The 21860-nt window shown below is 44.4% G+C and overlaps 1 protein-coding gene across 1 annotated transcript in view; it reads left to right on the top strand.

Annotated features, from left to right (window-relative positions):
• Positions 1 to 21860, top strand: part of COL4A5 (collagen type IV alpha 5 chain) — a 185163-nt gene that overhangs the window by 89704 nt on the left and 73599 nt on the right. Inside the window, exons 8-18 of the mRNA XM_054995968.1 lie at positions 1517 to 1543; positions 3145 to 3225; positions 6853 to 6915; positions 8688 to 8723; positions 8803 to 8844; positions 8965 to 9057; positions 10864 to 10917; positions 11016 to 11072; positions 19510 to 19554; positions 19646 to 19699; positions 19794 to 19835. Coding sequence (XP_054851943.1) covers positions 1517 to 1543; positions 3145 to 3225; positions 6853 to 6915; positions 8688 to 8723; positions 8803 to 8844; positions 8965 to 9057; positions 10864 to 10917; positions 11016 to 11072; positions 19510 to 19554; positions 19646 to 19699; positions 19794 to 19835 — 594 coding nt within the window. The remainder of the gene's footprint in view (positions 1 to 1516; positions 1544 to 3144; positions 3226 to 6852; positions 6916 to 8687; positions 8724 to 8802; positions 8845 to 8964; positions 9058 to 10863; positions 10918 to 11015; positions 11073 to 19509; positions 19555 to 19645; positions 19700 to 19793; positions 19836 to 21860) is intronic.

The raw sequence follows: 21860 nt of genomic DNA, 5'->3' as shown, positions 1-21860 counted from the left end.
GTAGTGCTTCAAAAATTGTAACTCCGCTGGTGGACATGGTGAGGGTAAGGAGTTTTTTTTGTCCCTGTGGGGAAGCCGTAAGTGGTAACTAATGAAAAAGAAAATAAAGGTTTTCAGGAGGACATGAGAGGGGTTCTGAGGAGAAAGAGTATCCTGTGGCTAGAACAGAGTGGCCTCTGGACATCTTCAGCAGCACTACAGAAAGCCAGCCAAGCTGCAGAAAAGAGGCCCTGAGTGCGAGAGACTCTCACAGGGCCTCAGAGAGTGAGAGTAAAGTCTCTGTCCCCTCTGTTCCAATTCATCTTACTTCTCTCTGTCTCTCTGATCTTTCCCAAACTTGATTTCCTAAGAAGTTGGGGAAAGATTGCAGCAAAACCTGGACGGCTGCCATGTGGTGGGAAAGTCCGCATTTTTCTGCCTACATGGCATTTTCCTGACCCTGTCCTCACAGCAGCCATTTTTCCTCCTGCCACCAGGGGGCAGGGGCGGGGAAGTTGGAAGGGCTTTTTTTTTTTTTAAGTTAGCCATTGAACATCATTACAGCATTCTAACACTGGGTATCAGATTTTTTGAATTCTCCGTGTTAATCTTTTAAAAAAGAAATTTCCTAGCCTCTTCCAATCCTGAGATAGGCCTTTCCCCTTGTACCTCCACAACAAAAGGGGTTACGTTAAAAAAAAATGAAAGTTGGGAATTCAGAGAAGCAGATTCACATATTGTTAGAACGTTGGAATATTCTGTTGCCAACTTTTTAAAAAACTGAAAAAGCCCCAGTGGTGTGGGAGTGGGTGAGAAAAGTACAGGGAAATCTGCTGTATGGAAGCCCTGTTGCTACTGTGCTATATCAGCCACCTCCACACAAGCCTGTTCCTATGTAGAAAACACTTAAACTGTGAAGCCCACATTTGAGGGTATTATACATGTGTGTCTCACCCATCCCTCCTTGTGGAATAAACCCTTTTTGTTGTATTGTTGTATTGTCGAAGGCTTTCACGGCTGGAGAACGATGGTTGTTGTGGTAGTTGAAGTTCATCAAAGGGTAGCAACATGGAGCACCTCAATTAATAAATACGCATTTTATCTTAACAACTTTTGAGATCTGCCTTTCTTTTTATTTTGTGGTATTGATGCAGCTCCCCGATTTCCCCCCAGTTCACTTCTTTTCAGCCGTGTGCCCCATTTTGCTCTACAAATCAGTCCTCTCACCAGCAATGCCTTATCAGCAGTTCTGTGGCTGTCGTGTGTAGTTTGAGCCTAGGAGTTAATAAAAAATACTCCCTGCATAGGTAATGCAAATGAAATCTGTGAGGAACAAACTACTGAGCTACTGCAGTTTTTGCTACTTCAACCACTGCTTTCTTCTCAGGAGCGTCTTTGAAAGATCAAAATGTATGAAACATCTTGTTGTTGTACCCATGGAGGGTGGCATCATTTGCAGCAAGAGGAAAAAATGGGCTTTGCTAGTAATTTTCTAATGGGATATTAATAATTTTTTCTTCTGTTTATCATAATGCAGGGTCATCCTGGCATACCAGGTATGAAGGTAAGTGCTTTGTGCTTCTGATGTTAATCTCCAGGATATTATTTATTTATTTTATTTATAGTCTGCCTTTCTCATTGAGAATCAAGGTAGATTACATAGAAGAAGTCAATATGATCAATGGCTGGGACGTTCAATAAACAACGCCATAGAGTAAGGATGGGAGAAATCTGATACAGAGTTGAAAAATAGTTCTGAAACAAGAGAAATCCAATACAGTACTGGAAAAAACCAGTGCTGAAACATAACATAAGTAGATATATATGACTTATTAAATAAATATGGAACTTTTGAGTAGGAACATACAGCAATAGATGGTATGCAGTAGTATAGTCTACAGTCCCTTTCATTTTACCTATGCATCTCTCTGAACCATTTCTTTACAACACAGTCCTATTTTATTGCTTGCTACCTTGCAAACCTGTGGATGTGAATGAAAGGGAAGAAAATAAAATCTAAAAATATAACTTGAAACTGATAAAAGTAACATGGTCTGCAAATGTTCTGCGGAAAGTGGACCCAAAATTGTGGTACTTGCCTGTCTGGTTTCCACATTTTTGCTTGGAATATCACTTTCTACCAGTGTGGCTAAGTTTGTAACTGAGGAAAGAGTTTTAACTAAAAATGGTAGGTTACATCCTCCTTTGGGTATCTGAATATTTACATTCACAGATTTTTTCCCCATTTCTTGTGCTGTGTTGTTATGCATTCGTGGACAAACTATTGGATATTGTGAAAAGGGGAAGATGCAGCTTTTGAAAGTACTACTTATAAACTGATAATGAAGTTGCAGAAACGATGTAGAATTGCTTTTCAGGGATGTGAAATGGGCAGGTAGAATTTTGGGTGGGCTGGACATCCTCCAGTTTCGCTTTCCTGCATCTTGTAACATCGTTTGATATTTGAATCTTATAATATTTTATTGAAATATTCCTAGTGCCTAATGAAGGGATCTAATGGACAATCAAGGGGATGTGTGAGATTATTTGAGTTAGAGACAGTGATCCGCATCAGTTGTATCATTCATTTGTGTACTGAATGTGCAATGGTTGTGGTATTGCTGTTGTTGAGAGCATTTTTATGAAATATTAAATTTAACTTTCAGAAGGTCAAAGCCCGTATGGTCTGTTAGCTTTGTCCTAGCTCAACTAAGAAATGTTTCTATGCACTTATAAAAGTGTTTTTCATTTTAACATAATCTCATTCTGCTAATGCTTTTAGCTAGCCAATATCTTTTTAAACCTGATCCTTTATAAAGGTCCCTTTTTATTGTGGGTTATTTAAACTTTTTATTGTGGGTTATTTAAACTGTTGCCCCAAGATTTAAGGCAAATGCACATTCAAGATGAGTGTAAATGTGAGCGCATGGAGGAAATGAGTGTGTACTTAAATTATCAATAGCCCAAATATGATTGATGGGTGCTGTAATTAAATGGAAAATGCTCAAAAGAGTAAATGGTTGGAAAGTTTCAGTTGAAGAATTCTTGCTTCTTCTAATGCAATAAAAGTGGCTTCAAGGTATCAATGAGTGGCTAATAATTACATCTTTTGTTGAAGGTAGCTCAGGCATTGGCTTCTTAATCTAATTTTCCTGTGCTTTTTAGGGTGATCCGGGTGAAATAATCACATCAGCGCTGCCAGGACAAAAAGGCGAGTCAGGATTGCCGGGTCTGCCTGGATTACCAGTAAGTTGACTGAACTTCATGTTGCCGGGCAACAGAATGCAGATGCTGGATAGTGTGGTGCATATTTTATTGGCCGGCACAGAGTTCCAAACTGGAGAATTAATTTTTTTTGCAGGAAACTCACGTTTTCAAACGATGTTGCAAGCTGCTGTTAAGTGAAGGGCCACAAGGAGGTAGTTGAGAGCTGCAGGAAGCCGCTCTTGGCCAGAGGATCACGTTACTAGTAGAAACGCATGCCTCGTCGGAAGGTCTTGGCCAAGTTGTACTCTGTGATCGCTGACGAATGTTACTGGACTCATTGGCAGAAGGGAACGTGCATTCAGTGCCTGGCGTTCACAGCCTCCTGTTTTGGAAGCTGTGATATCAGGGAAATTGCTTCCAAAAATCAATTGCTTTACCTCACTGGCAGTGTAATCCTAGAGTTACTCCAGTGTAAGCCCATTAAAATCAATGGGCTTAGACTGGAGTAACTCTGCTTAGGATTGCACTGTGACTCTCCCACAGCTCTGTTGTATATACAGCAGTGTTTATACCATACTAGCAAATCAAGAAACCATCTCCATTGTCATAACTCTCTCCTTTAAAAAAAAAGAAAAAGAAAAGAGGACCTATTTTGCATTAAGCAAGGGCTGAAGGACTACCAAAATTTCCCACTGATGGGGAAAGCTCATGTGTATTTATAGCAACAACTACAACAACAGTTCATTTGTATACTGCTCTTCTGGAAATATTAATGTCCCTCTCAGAGCCAAAACACACGTGTCAGTTTCCTGCAAGGTTCCACGGGAAGTGCAGTGAGAAAGAACCTCTGCCAGTGCGCTTGGCTCCCTCTGGCTGCTGAGGGCATTTAGGGGAGCAAGGGGAGCTGGCAGCTGCGAGAGGGAGCCGAGCAGACTGGACGAGATGCCTAGAGAAAGAATCTCTGCCAGGGAGAGGGGGGGATTCTCTCCTTCTTCTCCCTGGCAGAGGTTCTTTCTCACTACATCTCCCGTCGAATCTTGCGGGAAACCAATGCAAGTCCTCCATGTGTCAGGTATCGAGTCTGTTTTGGCTCTTAAAGCAGTGAACAAAGTCAGTGTTGTTGTTATCCCCCCAATCCAGCTGGGGAGCTGAGGCTGAGAGGAGCAGCTTACCCAAGGTAGTAGTTGGATTTGAACCAGCAGAGTGCTGATTCACAACCCAACCACTTCACCACTATAGTACAGAAGCTCAAAACTGGGGCTGAGTGGCTTACCCAAGGCCACCTGCTGAGCTGATGGCAGTCATGGGATTCAAACCCACAAAGTATCGCATTGTAGTTCGATTACTTAACCACTACACTACACCAGCAAGTGTTTCCTCCCTTTATGCAAGTGCCCCCTCTTTCATATCGGAAGCAGGAGACAGATGTGTCTATATTTAAATAAAAACAGAACATGCAGGTTAGAGGAGTTAAATCCTACATCTGACCTTTCTGGACTCTATCCATTTTCAGCACCTCTAGCTCTCTTCTGGTGTTGGAGCCAGGCTGGGAGAAAAATCCTTAAAGCAACATGGAACAGAATGGAAGAAAGTGAGAGGAGGGGAATCAACCCTAATCTCATGGGCAGGTGTGATTAAGCGAATCAGTGTCATTATAGAAGATCCAGGTTCGAATCCCCATGAAGCTTGCTGGGGGGCCTTGGGCCAGTCATGCTCCCCCTCTCTTACCTCCCAGGATGGTTGAGAAAATAAAAACATTAGGAGGGCCTGAACCACATACACCACCCCAGGAGGAAAAGTGGTTTCAAAATGTGCTAGGAAGATAAATGCATATGGATCCCTCCCTTGGACCTGGTTGGATCTGGATTCATTCCTGTGTGAGTGGAAGTGGAGGAAAAGCGGTCATGATTCCTGACCCCTCCGCCAGAGTGAATAGCGAGAGGGGCTTGGGCAGAGCTCTTCCTTGGGGGAACTCCCTTGGCAAGGCAAGGCACGGGCTATTGGGACTATGCGGCCGAGGCGCTGACAGGAGAGGGCTCTGCAAGAGAGCCTGTCCTGGTTCGAAACGCAGGATGGGCTTCTGTGTAGTCCTTGGTCTGTGTTGGTTCACGTGGGAGAAAGAAGTCGAGCTGCTTGCTAAGGGCTCTGGGGATGGTAACTAGGCCTGTGCTGGGAGCCGGGTGCAGAAATCCTGGGGGCCGGGCTGACTCCCCCGTGGCCAGGCCTCTCCAGGGTCTGAGCGCTGCTCTGTCTTTGGATGCAGAAGTATGCCAGTTGGTTTGCAGGGACTCGTTGACTGACGGTGATGGGAAATGCTTCAGAGTCGTATCAATGCAGAGAATTGATGCTCTGTCTTGGGGAGCCCGTCTCTGGCTCCTGTTCTCCATTTTTTATCACCATCTGCATTTGTTTGTTGGCTTACTTCTTTGAATAACTTCTGTCCCCCTGCTCCAACTGAAGCATTTGCCCAAAGCAGCTAACAAAATTCAAACCAGTCATTGATGCGAATGCCCACAGGCCTGCTGAAACAAAAGCTGCGCAGGCCTCAAAGGAAAGGGACAAAATAACAATTAGCAGCCCGGCCCAGAGAGAGGGCCAGTCAAGTGACTCTGAAGCCTAGCAAAACAGGCAGGTGTTTTCTTGGTGCCTAATGGCAATAGAGCAGATGCGAAGGGAATATTATAGTCATTCCAAAGGCAGGGGACCACAACCAAGAAGACCCTGTCTCTGGTTACCCCATCTCTCTTCAGAAGGCAGAGGAATCCATGGAAGGGTATCTATCTATATGGGGTTCATATGGAAGCAGGGATGCTTGAGATACTCCAGGCCCAGAATATTAAATGATGGAAGTTTTTGTTGACCTAAACAGAATATGAAGAACTCTGAGTTCACCAGTTCCAAAGAAGGAGTCAACACAGAAAAGGACAATCAACTGGTGGTGCCTTCATGTTCCCTAACTGGAATGAATCAGATGAAACTAATTGGTTGGATATTCTGATCCGCTTGTATCAGAGGAAGGCTGCTGGGTCCAGTCCAATATCTGGGTGGATTTTTACACACCGTGTCTTTTCTTCTGTCTTTCTAAAGGACCAGACAGCAGCAGGCAGAACTGAGGCCTATTGCTTTAAGGACCGTGTTTGCCAATTGCAATGAAATGACGCAAACTAAAAATATGTTAGGTTTTATATTGGCTTGAACTGAAACTGAGTAGGAACAATGTCACTAGCAGCTGAACTCAACCATTGCTTGGAGGACTAGAAGCCGGTTGCATGTTCCTTCCTTCCCCTTCTTTTACATGGTTTCCCATTCAGTCGCATTTTAGTGCTAGTTTGCCATAATGTTTGAATCAGCGGATTATGGTTAGGACTTCCTCTTCAGATCAGAAGTTGAGGCCTTGTTTTGAAATGGAATTGGAGGGCCACAGTGTGTGTGGATTTGAACCACATGGTACACTATAATTAGTGCTAAACTATTGAATAGGAAATCATACAACCGGTGTGGTGTGTGTGGGGCAGCGGGGGGGGGGGGGGGTAAATGAGAGCCTGCAACTTGTTTCTAATCATCCAAATGCCGGTTTGGAGGATCATCGGCACTGTGACCCACTGTGTTCCCCTCCCCATATCTATAGCCAGGTACCTTCACCTTTTTCTTCTCTCCTTATTCCAGGGCCCCCCAGGTCTCATTGGAGTGCAAGGTCCCCATGGTCCTCCCGGGCCGCAAGGTTTGTCGGTATGTTTCCTCGACTACCTCTGCTTAGCCTGCCGAATGAGGAAGTGGCATCAGATGAGAATCTGAGCTGCTGAACAGGAGATTCTCTAGTGCCTTCAAAAGTGAGGGAGGGGACAAGAACTCCTGGCAGCTACTCTGCTAAGTTCCTGCTCCTTTCTCTTGCCCGCTCAATGTAACAGGGCTGTGACTGCATCTCAGCAAACTGTAAGCGTTGTTGCAGAAGTTGGCAGGGAGAGGATTGTATTGAAGGAACCAATGAAGAACTTCTGTTTTTGGAAGAACCCCATAGTTGGACAAAGCCGTCATGAGTCTATTAAATACACATTTGCAGCCTGGTGCATGGGTCATGCTTACCCCCTTTGTGCTGTTGTGGGCAAACATGGATTGCTCCTAAGTCACACAAGATTTCTTATCCTGGAACTATGCTCCATTAAATAGATTTAAGTAGGATTCTGAGTAGACATGTTTGGGATTGCTTTCTAAACAGAGTTAGGCTCTTATGAAGCCACTAAAGATAGTGAGCTTAGTAGAGTGTAACTTTGCTTTGGATGGCACCGTGAGAGTCCCACTGTACTATGTCCACCAGAAATATAGAGACTTCACTTATATGCATTGTGTACAAAATGTATTGGTGTGTAGATAAAAGGAGTGTGGGAAAACGGCATGCTATAGCCCAGTCTCATCAGATCTTTGAAACGAAGCTGGGTTGGTACTTCGATGGATGATCATCAAGGAAGATTCTGCAGAGGAAGGCAATGGTAAACCAGCTCTGCTCCTCACTTGCCCTCAATTGGATTGCCATTAGTCACAACCCTGATGGGACTTACATATATAATTTGGGGGGGGGGGAGCTCTCTCTCTGCCTTTCTGATTTCAGCCAGATCAACAGGCCACCCCATGCCAAAGCTTGGTGTTTATAAGGCAAAGCACTCATTGCTTTCCTATTGCTGTACAGTAAACCCCAAGTGATTTATATGAATATACTTTCTACTGAGCAAAAGGCATCTGTAGTAGAAGTAGGTAGACTGAGAGGACAGCAATCATCTTCAAAATGATCAGCAGTGGATTGATTTTGCATGATTACAGAATTAATTCTTGAGAATGGATGGTGTATCAAACTTAACCTCCCCTTTAACACGCAGTTGGCATTCATCGAACTAAGCAGCAAGTGCCAGTAGCTGCTGTGGGCACACGCACAGAAGGTGACGACTTCAGCCCTTTACATGGTGTCAAGGAAACTGTCCTTGATTTCTGAAACTTTTAATTTTTGATGAACGTAAAGCTGCTGCACCCTTTGCATTGTGATACCAGCTTCCCAAGGCTAGGAATTGTGGGTACATTGAAAAGGAAGTCTTTGTGTTTTATTTCTGTCGCTGTTGCATCAAAAGGGCTTCCTCTGGGTCTTAAAGAGGAAATCAGTGCAAGTCAGCCAGCCTTGGGACTCCTGTTCCAAAAGGCTGCTTTACTGAGTGATTGATTTAATAATTGATCACGTCTTTATAAAATATGCCTGAAACAGCTTACACTATAATCAATATATGCCAAAATACATTCAAACCAATAATGATAAATAATAACACACAATAAAACAGCGAGATAAAATGCACTGGGCAAACCCAGCAAGAGAACTGAGACACAATAACATTGCTGTTCAGTTGCCTGAAGCCAGAAAGGCAGCATGTCCAGGACAGAAGCCCCGCCATCCTCCAGGCTGCTTGTGGGGTTAAAGCAGTCGCTGTTGTTCTTTTTCTGACCATATTTGTCCTTTACAGGGTCCTCCTGGCTCCCCGGGACCTCCAGGCCCAAAGGTACACCTTGCTTTTTTGTGCATTTGTTTATGTGCTGTCGCTCAACATCGTGTCCTGACTGCCTTTCGACTTTTTGTAGGGCAATATGGGCTTGAACTTCCAGGGCCCCAAAGGAGAAAAGGTGAGCATGGAAAACTTAGCTTACAGTTGGAGGCAGCCCGTGATTCCTCTAATACTGTCTGGAAGTAGTATTGGAAAAGTTAATGACAATAATGTTTCCTGCTTTTTCTTGGGGAACCAGGGTGAGCAAGGACTTCAGGGCCCCCCGGGCCCCCCAGGACAGATCGGTGAACAGAAAAGACCAAATGATGTGGAGTTTCAGAAAGGAGATCAGGTGAGGGAGAGGAGGCTGCTCTGTTGGCCTGCAACTTGGCAGGGCCTCGTGTGGTCCCGGGAGCATGTTGTTATTACCCCACAATACAGCTGGGTCGCCAGGCCTGAGAGGACTGGCTGACCCAAGGCCACCTGCTGAGTACTCCTGGCAGTAGTGGATTTGAATCAGCAGAGTGCTGATTTGCAGCCCAACCACTTAACCACTATGCTGCAGCAGCTTTAAGGTTTGCTGAAGGCTGGAGGAGTGGGATATAATTTCGAAATGCAACGTTAACATTTTGCAATCTCCTCTAGAAGCTTACCGGTGAGTTTCCTTTAATGTTTGTTCGATGCTGGCCCCTAGGCATCCTCGAGGGAAGCAGAGCACATAACGGGAGGCACGAGTGCCTAGGAATGGGACTTCCAGTGAGGAAGTCCTCCAAAGGGATCAAGCCAGTCGCGCAACAAGTGCTTGTTCCCCAGCCAAAGCCCAAGCCTAATTTGGAGGCCTTTATTTTGGGGCAGCCTATGGGCTGTTGGGTGGGTGGAGTCACTGGGACGACATCGCAATCCACGGAACATTTTGACCACGTGGCCCACAGTACTGAAGCGGCAAACACAGCTCTGAAGATTATAGATTCTAGATCCAGTGACCCAGGGTTCCGTTTACTTTAGTGAGTGTTGCTGGTTTGCTGTAGGAGAACACCTACTGCAGTTTTTCATTTGCACAGTAGAGTATGCTGGGCTGACCAATGGTGAGTGTGTGTGTACTTCACTCACCTTTGCCTGGCATGGCTTGCTATGTGGTGAGTGAAGTACACACACACACATTTTCCCTAGCTAAGTTGTGGGAGAGGGAAGGCCAGCCTAACGTTTTCCCGCCTTCACCTCTAGCTTGCCAAGCCCTCTACTTCCTGGCACTGCATTTCCCTTGAGGCAGTACATTTATGTGATCTGAAACTATATGGGAGAACAGAGGGCTTTGGACTGCTGTGTTTTGGCCAGGGTGGATAAAAATCAATGATTTAAAAAAAAAAAATTTAAAAATCGAATTTTTTTAATAAAATGTTTTTGAGGAAAAATCTATCTAAAGATAGTTTTCTGTTTAAGACACATTATAGTCCAAAGGTTATTCATCATGAAATAAGGATTAGTTTTTAATTATGTAGCATGAGGCTGTATATTCATGCAATGTTTAAATTTTTTGCTGAATGAATTTTATTATTCCATTCACAATGTCATGCTCTTCTAGAGGTTTCTGTAAGATTATTGTAATTTTTCTATCTAGAAGATATTATCACAGACACTTGGTTTTACAGTTCTCAAAACTGTGAATTTGGTTCTGCAGAGATCACATGCCTCTTCTTCACAGCAAAAAAGTTATAAAATAAACATACAGAGTTGAGACAAAGATCGGAATCCCCTTGTTCCTTCGCAAATCTACGTACACAGAACCAACCCCTTACCTCTTAAGTGCTAAATTTCAAAAAATTCAATGAATAGAAGAGTGTTGGGAGTAGAATAGATCTGCACAAGAAGCTAAGTGTGAGGAGTCTTTATGTAGAAAAGCATGATTTAAATCTAGACTTACTGACTAGTGATTTAAATCATGATTTAAATCAAATCCACCCTGGTTTTGGGCATGAGTGGCATACAAAAAGCCCATAAACACAGGGAGCCCACACATGAAGAACAGGCTTGCACCCAGTGTCAGAAAAATAATGACTGGAGCTAGAGTTCTGATGTACTCAAGAAACGACAATGAAATATTAGACTTCTCTGTGTGTGTGTTTTTAACTACATCTTTTTTCTACCTTGCGGTTGACAGGGTATTCCAGGTGACCGTGGTCCACCAGGCCCCCCTGGGCCACCAGGTCCTCCTGTAAGTAACCCAATAAACATTATAAATGAATTTGTGTTGCAGAACTGTAATGTCTTGCATCTGTGGGCTAATTTTCTGGCTGTTTGTGTTGTTTCCAGGGCTTTCCAGGTGGTGGAAAAGGTGAAAAAGGTGAGCAAGGAGAACCAGGCAAAAGAGTAAGTAACTTATTTGAACCCATCATTAATCTTTCCAAACCTTGTATAGCTTTTGGAATTGAGGTTGGGCCATCAAATACTGGGTAAGAACATTTCATTTCTCCTATGGTCTACTTAAGATGGCATGAATGAAACCACTACTGGAAAGTGGTGTTTTTCCTAGATAAACTGGGCCTACTGGTACCATGGAGGGAAGGTGACATGGTATAGCCCAAAGCTAAGCAGGGTCAGTACTTGGATGGGAGACCATCAAGGAAGACTCTTCAGAGGAAGGCGATGGCAAACCGCCTCTGCTTCTCCCTTGCCTTGAAAGCTCCTTGCTGGGGTGGCCATAAGTCGGTTGTGACTTGATGGCACATATGTATGTATTAGTACTACAAGCATGAGAGTGCATGCTTTGGATTCATTGATCTGGAGTAATTACACTCCCTGAAGCTGTACTCAGGGCGGACACGGAACACTGCACCCCCGCACTGGGGGTGGGGCAGATTAGCTGGAATCTATGGACAGGCTGTCTCTAGTGGAACTATAATCACCAGTGGAGCGCCTGGAATCACAAGGGGAATGAACAGAACTGCAGGCCTTAAAAACAGATTATCCAAATGTCTTTAATATTATTAAAGACTGAGGTGGTGATTGCTGATAAGGCTGAAGGATTTTGTTTTTAAAGCCAACATTTTACAAATATGATTTCTGCATGAACCAGTGTGCTGTAGTGGATGGACTAGAACTGCGGAGGCATGGGTTCAAATTCCCATTGAGGTCCAAACCACATGAGAATCTGGGAGTTTTATGTGCTTCCAGCATTTTAAAAAACTTAGTTATCTAGTGTATGTGGGCCCACTTCTGTTCTGATGTTGTGGCATGAGGGCTAGATAGGGTTCCCAGGTCCCTATACTCTCCTGGTGGGAGGTGGGGGACCCTGGACTTGCGTTCCAAGGCCTCTTCGTGGACATATGCTTCCGGAGAGGTGTGATGACATCATCACACTAGTCACAGGTGTGCTCCTGCGCTTCGTGTGGGGCTAGTTCTGGCCCATTTGTCGTCATCCTGCCCCCCGAGAGCACACCCGGTACCACTGCCGGCACTTCCGTTGAGGCAGAGCCAGCCCCCACCTCAGACACTGAACTCTGAAGGATGTGCTGTGCTGGCCCCCCAACGATCAATCGGTGTTCCCTGCAGTGTGCGCACTTCTGTGTGCTCGTGCAGGAATTCTCCTCTCTTGGCGCAAGGTATTTCTTCTGGAGTGCAGAAGGGCAGCCCTGTCTTCCCACTCAGCCACCGCCCGAGGAGCTTCAAGTTCAGCCCCATCAGCGGGGACAGTTCTCTCTCTGCCTTTTTTTCCTCCTCTCTCTCTCTCTCTCTCTCTCTCTCTCTCAATTTAAGCCTTGGGCGAAGCTTCCGTGAGCAAGAGAGATTCTAGCTGGCTGGGGAGCAGCAAGCTCCCATCTGACCTTTTGTCCCCCTTTTTCCCTCCTTTCTTTCTCCCCCCCCCCCACCGCCATGTATTAAAAGGAATGACTGGAGGATTGCCCATTGGAAATAATAGGAGAGGCTTGAAGGCCCATCCCTGGGAGCCAGGGATGCCAATTTACTTGCCTGGGCTCCATTGAAATGCATCACAACACAAAAAAAGTTGCAAAGAAAAGGTGGAATGGATTTTCCATAAAGGTCTCTGGGACCAGATGGAATACTCTAGGAGTCGAATGGCAGCCCCCAGAGTGCAATGACGGTCCGTAGGGATAGAACCTGTGCTCAGGGACTGGAATGACAGGTCGAAGAGTGGAACGACTGCTCCTGGGAATAGGGTCAGGGCTCTGGGACTGGAATGACACCTCCTTTCATTCCACACCCACTGCCATTCCAGTCCCAGACCACTGATTCTTCTCTCAGGGACTGTCATTCCACTCTGGGGCCTGTGTTGGAAGATCAAGATGGGTAGCCACGTTTGTCTGTAACAGTAGAAAAAAGCAAGACTCCAGTAGCACCTACAAGACTAACAAAATTTGTGGTAGGGTATGAGCTTTCATGAGCCACAGCAAGTAAATTGGCATTCCTGGCTCCCATTTTCTCCAATGAGCCTTCAAGCCTCTCCCATTATTTCCAGTGGGCAATCCTGTCATTCCTTTTAGTACATCCCTTTCCCCCTCCCCAGCTGGCGTCAATTCTACTTCTCACCTTTCCTCAGGCTTTTGAGGGGGGGGGGCTGCTTCTGGTGGAAAGAGTGGCTGGTTGTGTGTGCACCACCACAGAGGAAGGAGAAAGTGAGGTGAGACACACACAATTCCCTTTCAGTCGCTGTGCAACAGGTAGGAGCGAATCACTGTTGTTGGGTTTAAAGTTGTTGTTTTAAATTCTATTACTTTCCTCCCCCCTTCTCCCTTTCGTTCTCCCTCCCCCTTGCTATTCTCCGATTTCAATGCTGCTCCCTCTTCACTCCAGCAGAGCAGCGCCCCACACTGTGCCCCCCTCTTTATCACCTTCCTTCTCTCATTCCCTGGTTTACATATATCACCCCACCTTCCCCAATAGTTTATTTCAATATTTATACACTACATGCTTAGCTGTCAGCTGCCATTCACTTCAAACCCAAGGGGTGGGGGGGAGAAGGATGAGCATGGAGGGTAGTTCCCGAAAGGGATCTCTGACAAAGGTGATAAATATTTTAAGGCTTGGAGAGGGTCAGAGAGAAAGAGAAGGCTTCAGCTCAGTCTCCCCCTTCCAAACACCTCTCTCCTCCAAGCGGGCCCTGTAAGAGAAGCCCTCCTTCTACTGCCAAGAGTCTCTGGGTTCAGAGAGAGGTGGGAAGAAAGAGAGAGGGAAACTTTTTTACACAAACACACAAAAGGAGGTGTGCTCAAAACTTCAATGCAAGTCACTGTTTCTGCTCACAAAATAAATTTTTGGCTCACAAGAAGAAAAACAAAGATTGTTGTTATTCTCACACTTATTTAAAAAATTAAAAATTTAAATTTAAATTAAGAAAAAAAAATTAAATTAAAAATGTAAAAAGTTTCAAGTTTTGTGCTTTTCCTTTTTCCTACATTTCTTCTGTTTTTTAAAATTGGTTAGCAGGGTGGGGGGCACAAGTAGGTATCTCGCCTCAGGTGCCAGAAACCCTGGCACCGGCCCTGCCCGTTACATGCTTTCCTTAGTTGTCTGCCAATGGTGGGCGATCGCCCGGGGGTTTGCCAGCGATTAGCAGGCAACCCAGCAAGCCCCCAGGAGATTGCCTGTCACCAGTGGGCAGCTGGTAACCCTAGGGCCAGAAGGGGGGTAAGCCCTCCTCCCTTCTCCTGTGGTGGTTTTCTAGTCTAGAACAGTATTATGGAACTGCTATTTGTTCTGTTGGGGCAATAATACAGGTACAGATATGGGTACCCATATAGAATTTTGTCCCAGTGGCCAAACAGTAGCTCCCTAAAGCCATTTTAGATTGGGAAAATGGCACAAGAGGGAAAGGCTTAATACCATCCCAGATAGCGTTGCCAGGTCCAGGTTGGGAAATTCCTGGAGATTTTGGGAGTGGAGCCTGGAGAGGATGGGGTTTGAGGAGGGGAAGGGCCTCAGGGTATAATGCCATAGAGTCCACCTTCCAAGGCAGCCATTTTCTCTAGGGGAACTGATCTCTGTCACCTGGAGATCAGTTGTAATTCCAGGAGATCTCCAGCCACCACCTGGAGGCTGGCAACCCCAGTCCTAGACCTCAGGCTGCACTCCTGATCCAGATTGAGCTCCTGTGTGCCTGACTGAAAATTCTGGGAGCTCCAGAAAAGGAACTCCCAGTTTCTTACCTAGTTTGGCTTTCAGCCCTGAAGTTGACCGAGTGATTTCAGGCCAGTCAACCTCTCTCAGGCCGTTTCAGCCACACATGGATGAGGATTAATTGGAGGCGAGAACAGTGTATGCTTCCCTGAGGTCATTGAGGAAAGCTAGGATAAAACTATGACAGGTGTCGTGTACCGTCATTCCCATAAACATCTTTTAAACTTTTATGTGGATCTACCGTGGTGTTTCATACATATTGAGGCAATTGGCCTCACTGACGTTCTTTTGTTTTCTCATCAAATACATCACTTTTCAAGGATTCTTTTCCCCTAAAATGCTAACTCTTGTAGGTTTAATCTGATGTCCCAGAATATTCTGTAAATTGCATGGCTGTGTAGGAACAGAAGTGACTTGCGTATGACTTCTTTACTTCGCTTGTGTGTGATTTCTCTACTTAGAAAGCTTGAAAATAGTAAGTTGCTTGGTATGATAAAGGGGACGTTATTGAATAGCTTGTGTGAAATCAGATTGTAGTATCAATTTACCCATCCATCTACTTTGTGAACGACACTGTTTAAAGCTCACCCTTTCCAGCGTTATATCATCTCCTTTTTAAAATAGCTTTGAATAGCTCTCTCCTTCGAGTATATGGAAGTGGCAGTATGGCCACACATGGTTAGCATCTATGGGAAAGTGCTTTTATAAGGAAATATTCTCTGTGGTAATCATCCTTGAAAAGCTCCACCTCTTTTCCAGAGCTCTGAACCAATCCATGTGGTTTTGGCCTCCAAATCCAACTGATGGTCAGCCAATCAGAGCCCATGGAATGCCACTGGATGGGAGGGAGTGAGCAGGCCTCAGTTTAAAAGGGGGAACAAAAACTTTTCCCCTCAGATAGGGACTGGGAGGATCTGGTTAAGAGTGTCAGTGCCAAGATTTTTATTTGGGCTTTTTTTGGTAGGTAGGTAGGCTTAGGGAAGAAAGCTTATTTTTAGGTGATAAACAAGCAGCCTGGTAAAAGCCAGATGAATCACATCTATCTAGGCAGTTTCTGAGAACCAGAGAATGTGAGGTGGAAGTGTAAACATAAGTTTTTGAGGAAACCTGTGTTTTGGTAAGCAGGTCCTGTAAGCCTCCATACCTGAGGTAAATGGTTTGGAGGAGGAAAGCAAGAATATCTCCCCAGAGTTCATTTACTGTAGTTTAGCCCAGTTACAAGTGTTCAGTCCCTTGCAGGAAACTGCTGGGTCATGGTTGAAAGTCATTTTGCCCATTTAAGCTGAACTATTTCACACATAACACTTATTATGTTGACTACTTATTTTTTCTGTTAAATAAAATGTGTTGCTTTACCTTCACTCATGTCTTATCTATCTGGTTGATTATTTAGTAAAAGGGGCCCAAAATTACCTCACAGGTACATCCAATATTGTTATAAGAAGAGATCTAGAGAAGAGATCATTGAGGGTACACAATGGATGATGACTTCAGCAATCTGCTGTAGTTTAATACTTTCTGTGTTTTCTTTCTGCCTTTTTCCAGACCTGATTTCTGGTTATGTTTTAAGATGTAAAACACGATTACAGCACCAACCCTAAGTGGACAGTCAAAGCACTATTGAGACTTTTCAGGGCTACTGTCCTTTATCTTTCCAGCATAATTAATTGCTTCATCTTCTCCTACTTGGGGCTATTGGTTATTCTGGCGTTCAGGAATTATAAATCATTAGCTCTTCCCTTGGGAGAGTGAGGCGAGGCTTAAGTACTTCATAATTTGCCAAAGCTGGTGGAGCACACTCTCTCTAATAATCACCATTTTGGAATGATGCTGTTATCTGTTTATTTAAAATATTTATTAGGTGCCTTTCCACCAAAAAGGAGCTCAAGACAGGTTACAGTATAAAATATAAACAAACAAAAGAACAATTTTTACAATTAAAAACAAAGTACAAACCACCCAAACAGTTGAAAACAGAGGTTAAAAACACAGTTTAAACTACATCTAAAAAGCTATTCTAAATAAAATGGTCTTCATTTGCTTCCTGAAACTAGAGAATGAGGGTACCTGGCGCATCTACCTGGCGCTATTGTTCCACAGTCACTGGACTGCCACTTAAAAGGCCCTCTTTGTGTATCCACCAGCTGAGCATGGATGGATCACTGTGGATAGATCTGACTGAGCCAGGAATAGAGGAAGCTGACACAGCAGCTGAAGCTGGGCAAAGACACTCCAAACCACTGCCACCACCTTACTTTCTAAAGTGACTGCTGTGTGAAATAGTACTCCTAAGTAGAGATGGGCAAGAACCAAAATATGAACCAAAATCTGTGACAAACAGGCCGGTTTGTGGTTCGCAAACCAGTGGTTCATCAGATCCCATTTCTGACGAACCGCCAGGAACTTTAGGCTGGTTTGTTTGGTTCATTTTTTCGTTTGTCGCAGCAGACAGCCTGGTGCCAATTAATCAGTTTCCTAGGCAACAGGGGATGGACTGCCTGCAGACCTTCTGCTGACCCAGAAGTGACATTCTGCTGACTCGGAAGTGACGATTTTCTGACCTGGATGTGACATTTTCATGAACAAAACGAACCAGTTCGCAAACCGGGGGGGGGGGGGGAGCAGGTTCGTGAAAGTTCGTGGTTTGTGATTTGTGAAATTTGACTAACCACGAACCACATGGTTTGGTTTCTTTCTGGTTTGTGCCCATCTTTACTCCTAAACTATGAACCTGACTTTTCAAGGGGATTGTAAGCCCATGCAAGACAGAGCAGATATCATCTCACGGTGCTGGGCAGCCTTTTTACTAACCCAGAGAACCTCTGTCTTGTCAGGATTCAGTTTCAGCTTGTTTACCCTCATCGAGTCTATTACTGACTTCATTATTTCATAAACAATGAAAAAATTATAAGTAGTGATGTGGGCTGACAATAAATGAATAATTGAATAATGAGCACCACGAGAGAAACATCCTTTAAGAGTAAATAGTCTGAGAGCAGCAGAACAGAAGGAAAACTACAGGGAATGGGACCTTACTGAGGGGGATTTCAGCAAGTAGACATAGTAGGAATTTGTACCTGGAGATGTTTATCATCATCATCATCATCATCATTATTAAGTTTATAATCCACTCTCCCCGCAAGCTGGCTCAGAGCAGGTTACAATAAAATCACAATAAAATATACTGGATACATAAATACATTTAAATACATTAAAACATGAAAGATCAGTGCATAACAATCAGTACAAGAGGCAGCAGTTCTTCACAAACCATAAACCAAACCAACCTAGTACACCCCATGGGATGAGTGAAAGCATATTCATTAGGTGAGTCGGCAGACAGTTGGGAGGTTACGTTCTCCGCTCAGCAGGAGACTGGCAAAAAAGGAGCTCACCAGTCCCAACCTCTACCATATGCCTGGTGAAACATCTCTGTCTTGCAGGCCAGGTGGAAGGATAGTAAATCCTGCCAGGCCCTGGTCTCCGCAGACAGAGAATTCCGCCAGGTGGGGGCCAGGACCGAAAAGGCCCCAAAAGGATAGATTTTAGTGGGGCTGTAGTGTTATATTAAGTGCCATGTGCAATCCTGGATGCAATCCCACTTCTAGCTAATTGTGCAACAGTAGTAAGCAGTGCAAAATAACCCATCTGGGTAGACCCCTGTTCAGCACTAATAGAAGTATACATGCATGTGCATACATATAAAGATGCATGAATACAACATACAAACACACATACGTGTATATGTATATATGTGTGTGTGTGTATATATGTGAGTTCAGTGCAAAAGCATGGGATATATTGGATGGTACTTTGATCCAGATCTGGAACCCTATGCATGGCAGGGGGGCAAGAATGTGCCTTCTCTACCCACCCATTCAGCACATCTGCTTGGACTTTTATACCACCAGACTCATGAGCATAATGTTCTTAAAGGTATTTGCTTGCAAGATCCAATGTGCATTGACCCAGGTCCATGGGACTTATTTCTGGATTTTACTCAGGGTATTAATCATGCAAAATGGGCCTGTGCATGTAGGCTTTTACATTCCTGCACCATATTAGAACATTAAAATTACATACGGGTTACAGAGGCAGGGCAGTAAGAGAAGGCACACTCTAACTCCCCTCCACATATACAGTCACAGATCTGGGTAAAGGTATAATCTGAGCCAGCCTCCCCCTGCCCCCTTTACAGGAGATACTTACAATCCCTGCACACTGATTTTATTTACATAGTGCTTGAAAGGCAAAATACTTAGGAAACTCAGTTGCTAAAATGATTTTCAGTCAGAGTCTTCTTCCTTTTTTGTTAGAACTGCTTTGGGAATTACTTCCACAAAAAGTATCCTCCTGTAATTTGTGTAAAAGAAGGAGCTATTGAGGCTCTGGGATCATTGTTGACTTGGTCTGTGGTTGCTTTTATGTTGTTGGCATTTTTATATTTCTCCATCTATTTGTTGCATTTTTGTCCTGTCTTTTTCAGTGCAGGTTCTTGTTTTAATTAATCTTGATGACTACAAGGGTCTCTTGCTCACAGATATTTTTTTAAGGCTCAGATTGGAGAGAGAGACTGTGCATTCGGTCTTAGCTGCCAACCATGTAATGTCAGCGAGCATTTGCACATTCAAAGTTGTTTGACTGCTTTTCAATACCCGTTTGTATTTTCAAGGGTAAGCCTGGCAAAGATGGAGAAACTGGTCAGCCTGGTTTGACTGTGAGTATGTTGCACCTTTCCTTCTTTTGCCCTTATATAATGCTTTTGTATCTCTAATTCTTTGAGGATTTATTTTGTTTTTCTGTGGAAGGGTTTGCCCGGTGATCGCGGTATACCTGGCATAACAGGAAGAAATGGAGAAAAAGTAAGTGTGTTCATAACTCAGGTCTTTGTACTAGCAAATGTTTCCTGGCTGAGCATTTCCTTTCCTATTAACTTCTTTAAATTTTTGTTGGCAGGGTCAGAAAGGTGAACCCGGTCTGATTGGCCCACCTGGGCTTGTAAGTTTCTGTCCATTCATTCTACCCTTCCCTTAAGTTTGTGTTCTAAGTAATTTCTCCCAAGTAGATGTTGACGGTGATAATTTTATTTATAACAAAGATGCTTCTGCTACCTTTACAACTAAGAAATGCACTGTGGTATAAGAGTAACACAGTTATCCCTCTGGAATGTTATTTATTTGCTACACACCCAAATCTTACTTGCAGCCATTACAGAAAAATAATACAATGAAACCATATTAAGGCCATTTTTCAGATCCGAGCTGAGTCCTTGCTGAAGCAGGCTTTACGGAGCAGAGTCTCCACAGGCAATCTGCCTGTAGAGGAAGGAGTCAGGGGTGGCTGAAGATGAGCTACAGGATTTCACATAGTTCTAGGGCTGCCAATCCCCTGGTGGGGATGGGGGATCCCCCACTCCCAGCCTCTGCCTCCTGCCACCACTCACCTGGCCGGTGGAGGAAAAGGCTTGGGAATGGACTTCCCAGGGCACGCTGCCAGCATGACATGATTACATCACTCCCAGGAGTGAAGTTGTCAGCAGGCCAGGGGAGTGCTCCTGGGCTTTGCGCTGGGCCAGTTCTTAAAGAATCGGCCAATTTGGAGCCCAAATCAGCCGGGCGTGAAGCCCAGGAATACTCCGAGGGACTGCGTGATGATGTCACTCCCGGAAGTGATGTCATTGCATTATGCCAGAAGCACGTGTGTGCTTTGTGCGAGGAGCTCCTACAGGTGAGTGTCAGGTCCCCCCCCCTCGCTCGCCGGGAGGGTAAAGACCCCTGGCAACCCTGCTTAGCTCTGAGGCTGACAGCAGTCAGAGCTGCCAGAGCCAGACTGGGCTTTGAAAGGCTAGAGCAGGCTCAGAAAGATCCAGGAGGGCAAGCAATGTCTCCTAAAGGGCCCGTGCTTGGATTGCAGTCCTGTGGTGCTCTATGACTTCCTGGTGTCTCTAGCAAGTTGGTTTTTAAAAAACCTCTTCATTTTTAAAAATTGCATTGGGTGCCTGTAGAGGCTGGATGAATTTTGTATAGTTGAATCTTTTGAACATACTGCCTAATTGTTGGGGTTGGTGGGTATTCCCTCTGTGAGGGAAGTGGTTAGTCTTGGTAGTTGGCCTAAATATATTGGTTGCATTCAAATGCCACAATAAACCATGCCTTCTTTAAACCAGAGATGGTGCCACAAATTTTACTTAGTCGGTTGTGCATGACAACAAACTGTGTTTTTGCTCATCACAGGCCAACCTCTTTTGGTTATGAGGTTTGAATACACCTGATATATTAACTCTATATATTCTAATAGCAAGATTAACACTGTTGTAGAAAAGAAGTAATGCCTGACTATGGCTGTTTCCACATGTCTTACCTGCCGCTGGAAGATCACGCAAAACACCTGGAAGACAGCATCTTCTTGTGCGAAATTGTGCCAGGAAGACGCTGTCATCCAGGAGTCTTGCACGAAATCGCATCTTCCTGGTCCAGTTTCGTGCAAGAAGATGCTGTCTTCTGGGTGTTTTGCGTGATCTTCCGGCAGCAGGTAAGACGTGCGGAAACAGCCTTCGTGGAATTTCTTCTTAAATAAAGCTGTTATGATCTTCACTTTCTTTAGGGTGGATTTTGCTTTAATCTTTCCCTTCACACCCTCTGGGTAGTTAGCTGCCACCAGGAATATTAAATTCCAATGTATTTTATTTAAGTTTTCCCTTTGGTAACGTGTTTATGCGTCAGGCTCCTTCGTGGTTCTGTGTGGCCCTGAGGATAGGAATGGGAGATAACAATGACTGCTACTCTGGGATATAACAAAACAAAATAAAAGTTTATTTTTTAGGAAGCGTATTGGTTACATAAAAGTCGTTCTTAGTTCTTCTAGTTGCTTCATCCAAACTCATTCACACAGATCTCTTGTAAGGCTTCACACACAGTTAGCCTCTTTCTCTAGGCTCTATATTTCTCTCACAGAGAACTCCTCAGACAGCACACAGCTAGCCTGTTTTCTTTTCACTCTCAATTCTTTCTCTCTCAGGCGCAC

The sequence above is a fragment of the Eublepharis macularius genome, chromosome 13 (assembly GCF_028583425.1).
Source record: "Eublepharis macularius isolate TG4126 chromosome 13, MPM_Emac_v1.0, whole genome shotgun sequence".
In the NCBI taxonomy this organism is placed as follows: domain Eukaryota; kingdom Metazoa; phylum Chordata; class Lepidosauria; order Squamata; family Eublepharidae; genus Eublepharis; species Eublepharis macularius.
The sequence above is the reverse complement of the archived record's forward strand: the minus strand, read 5'-3'. Positions and strand labels throughout refer to the sequence as shown.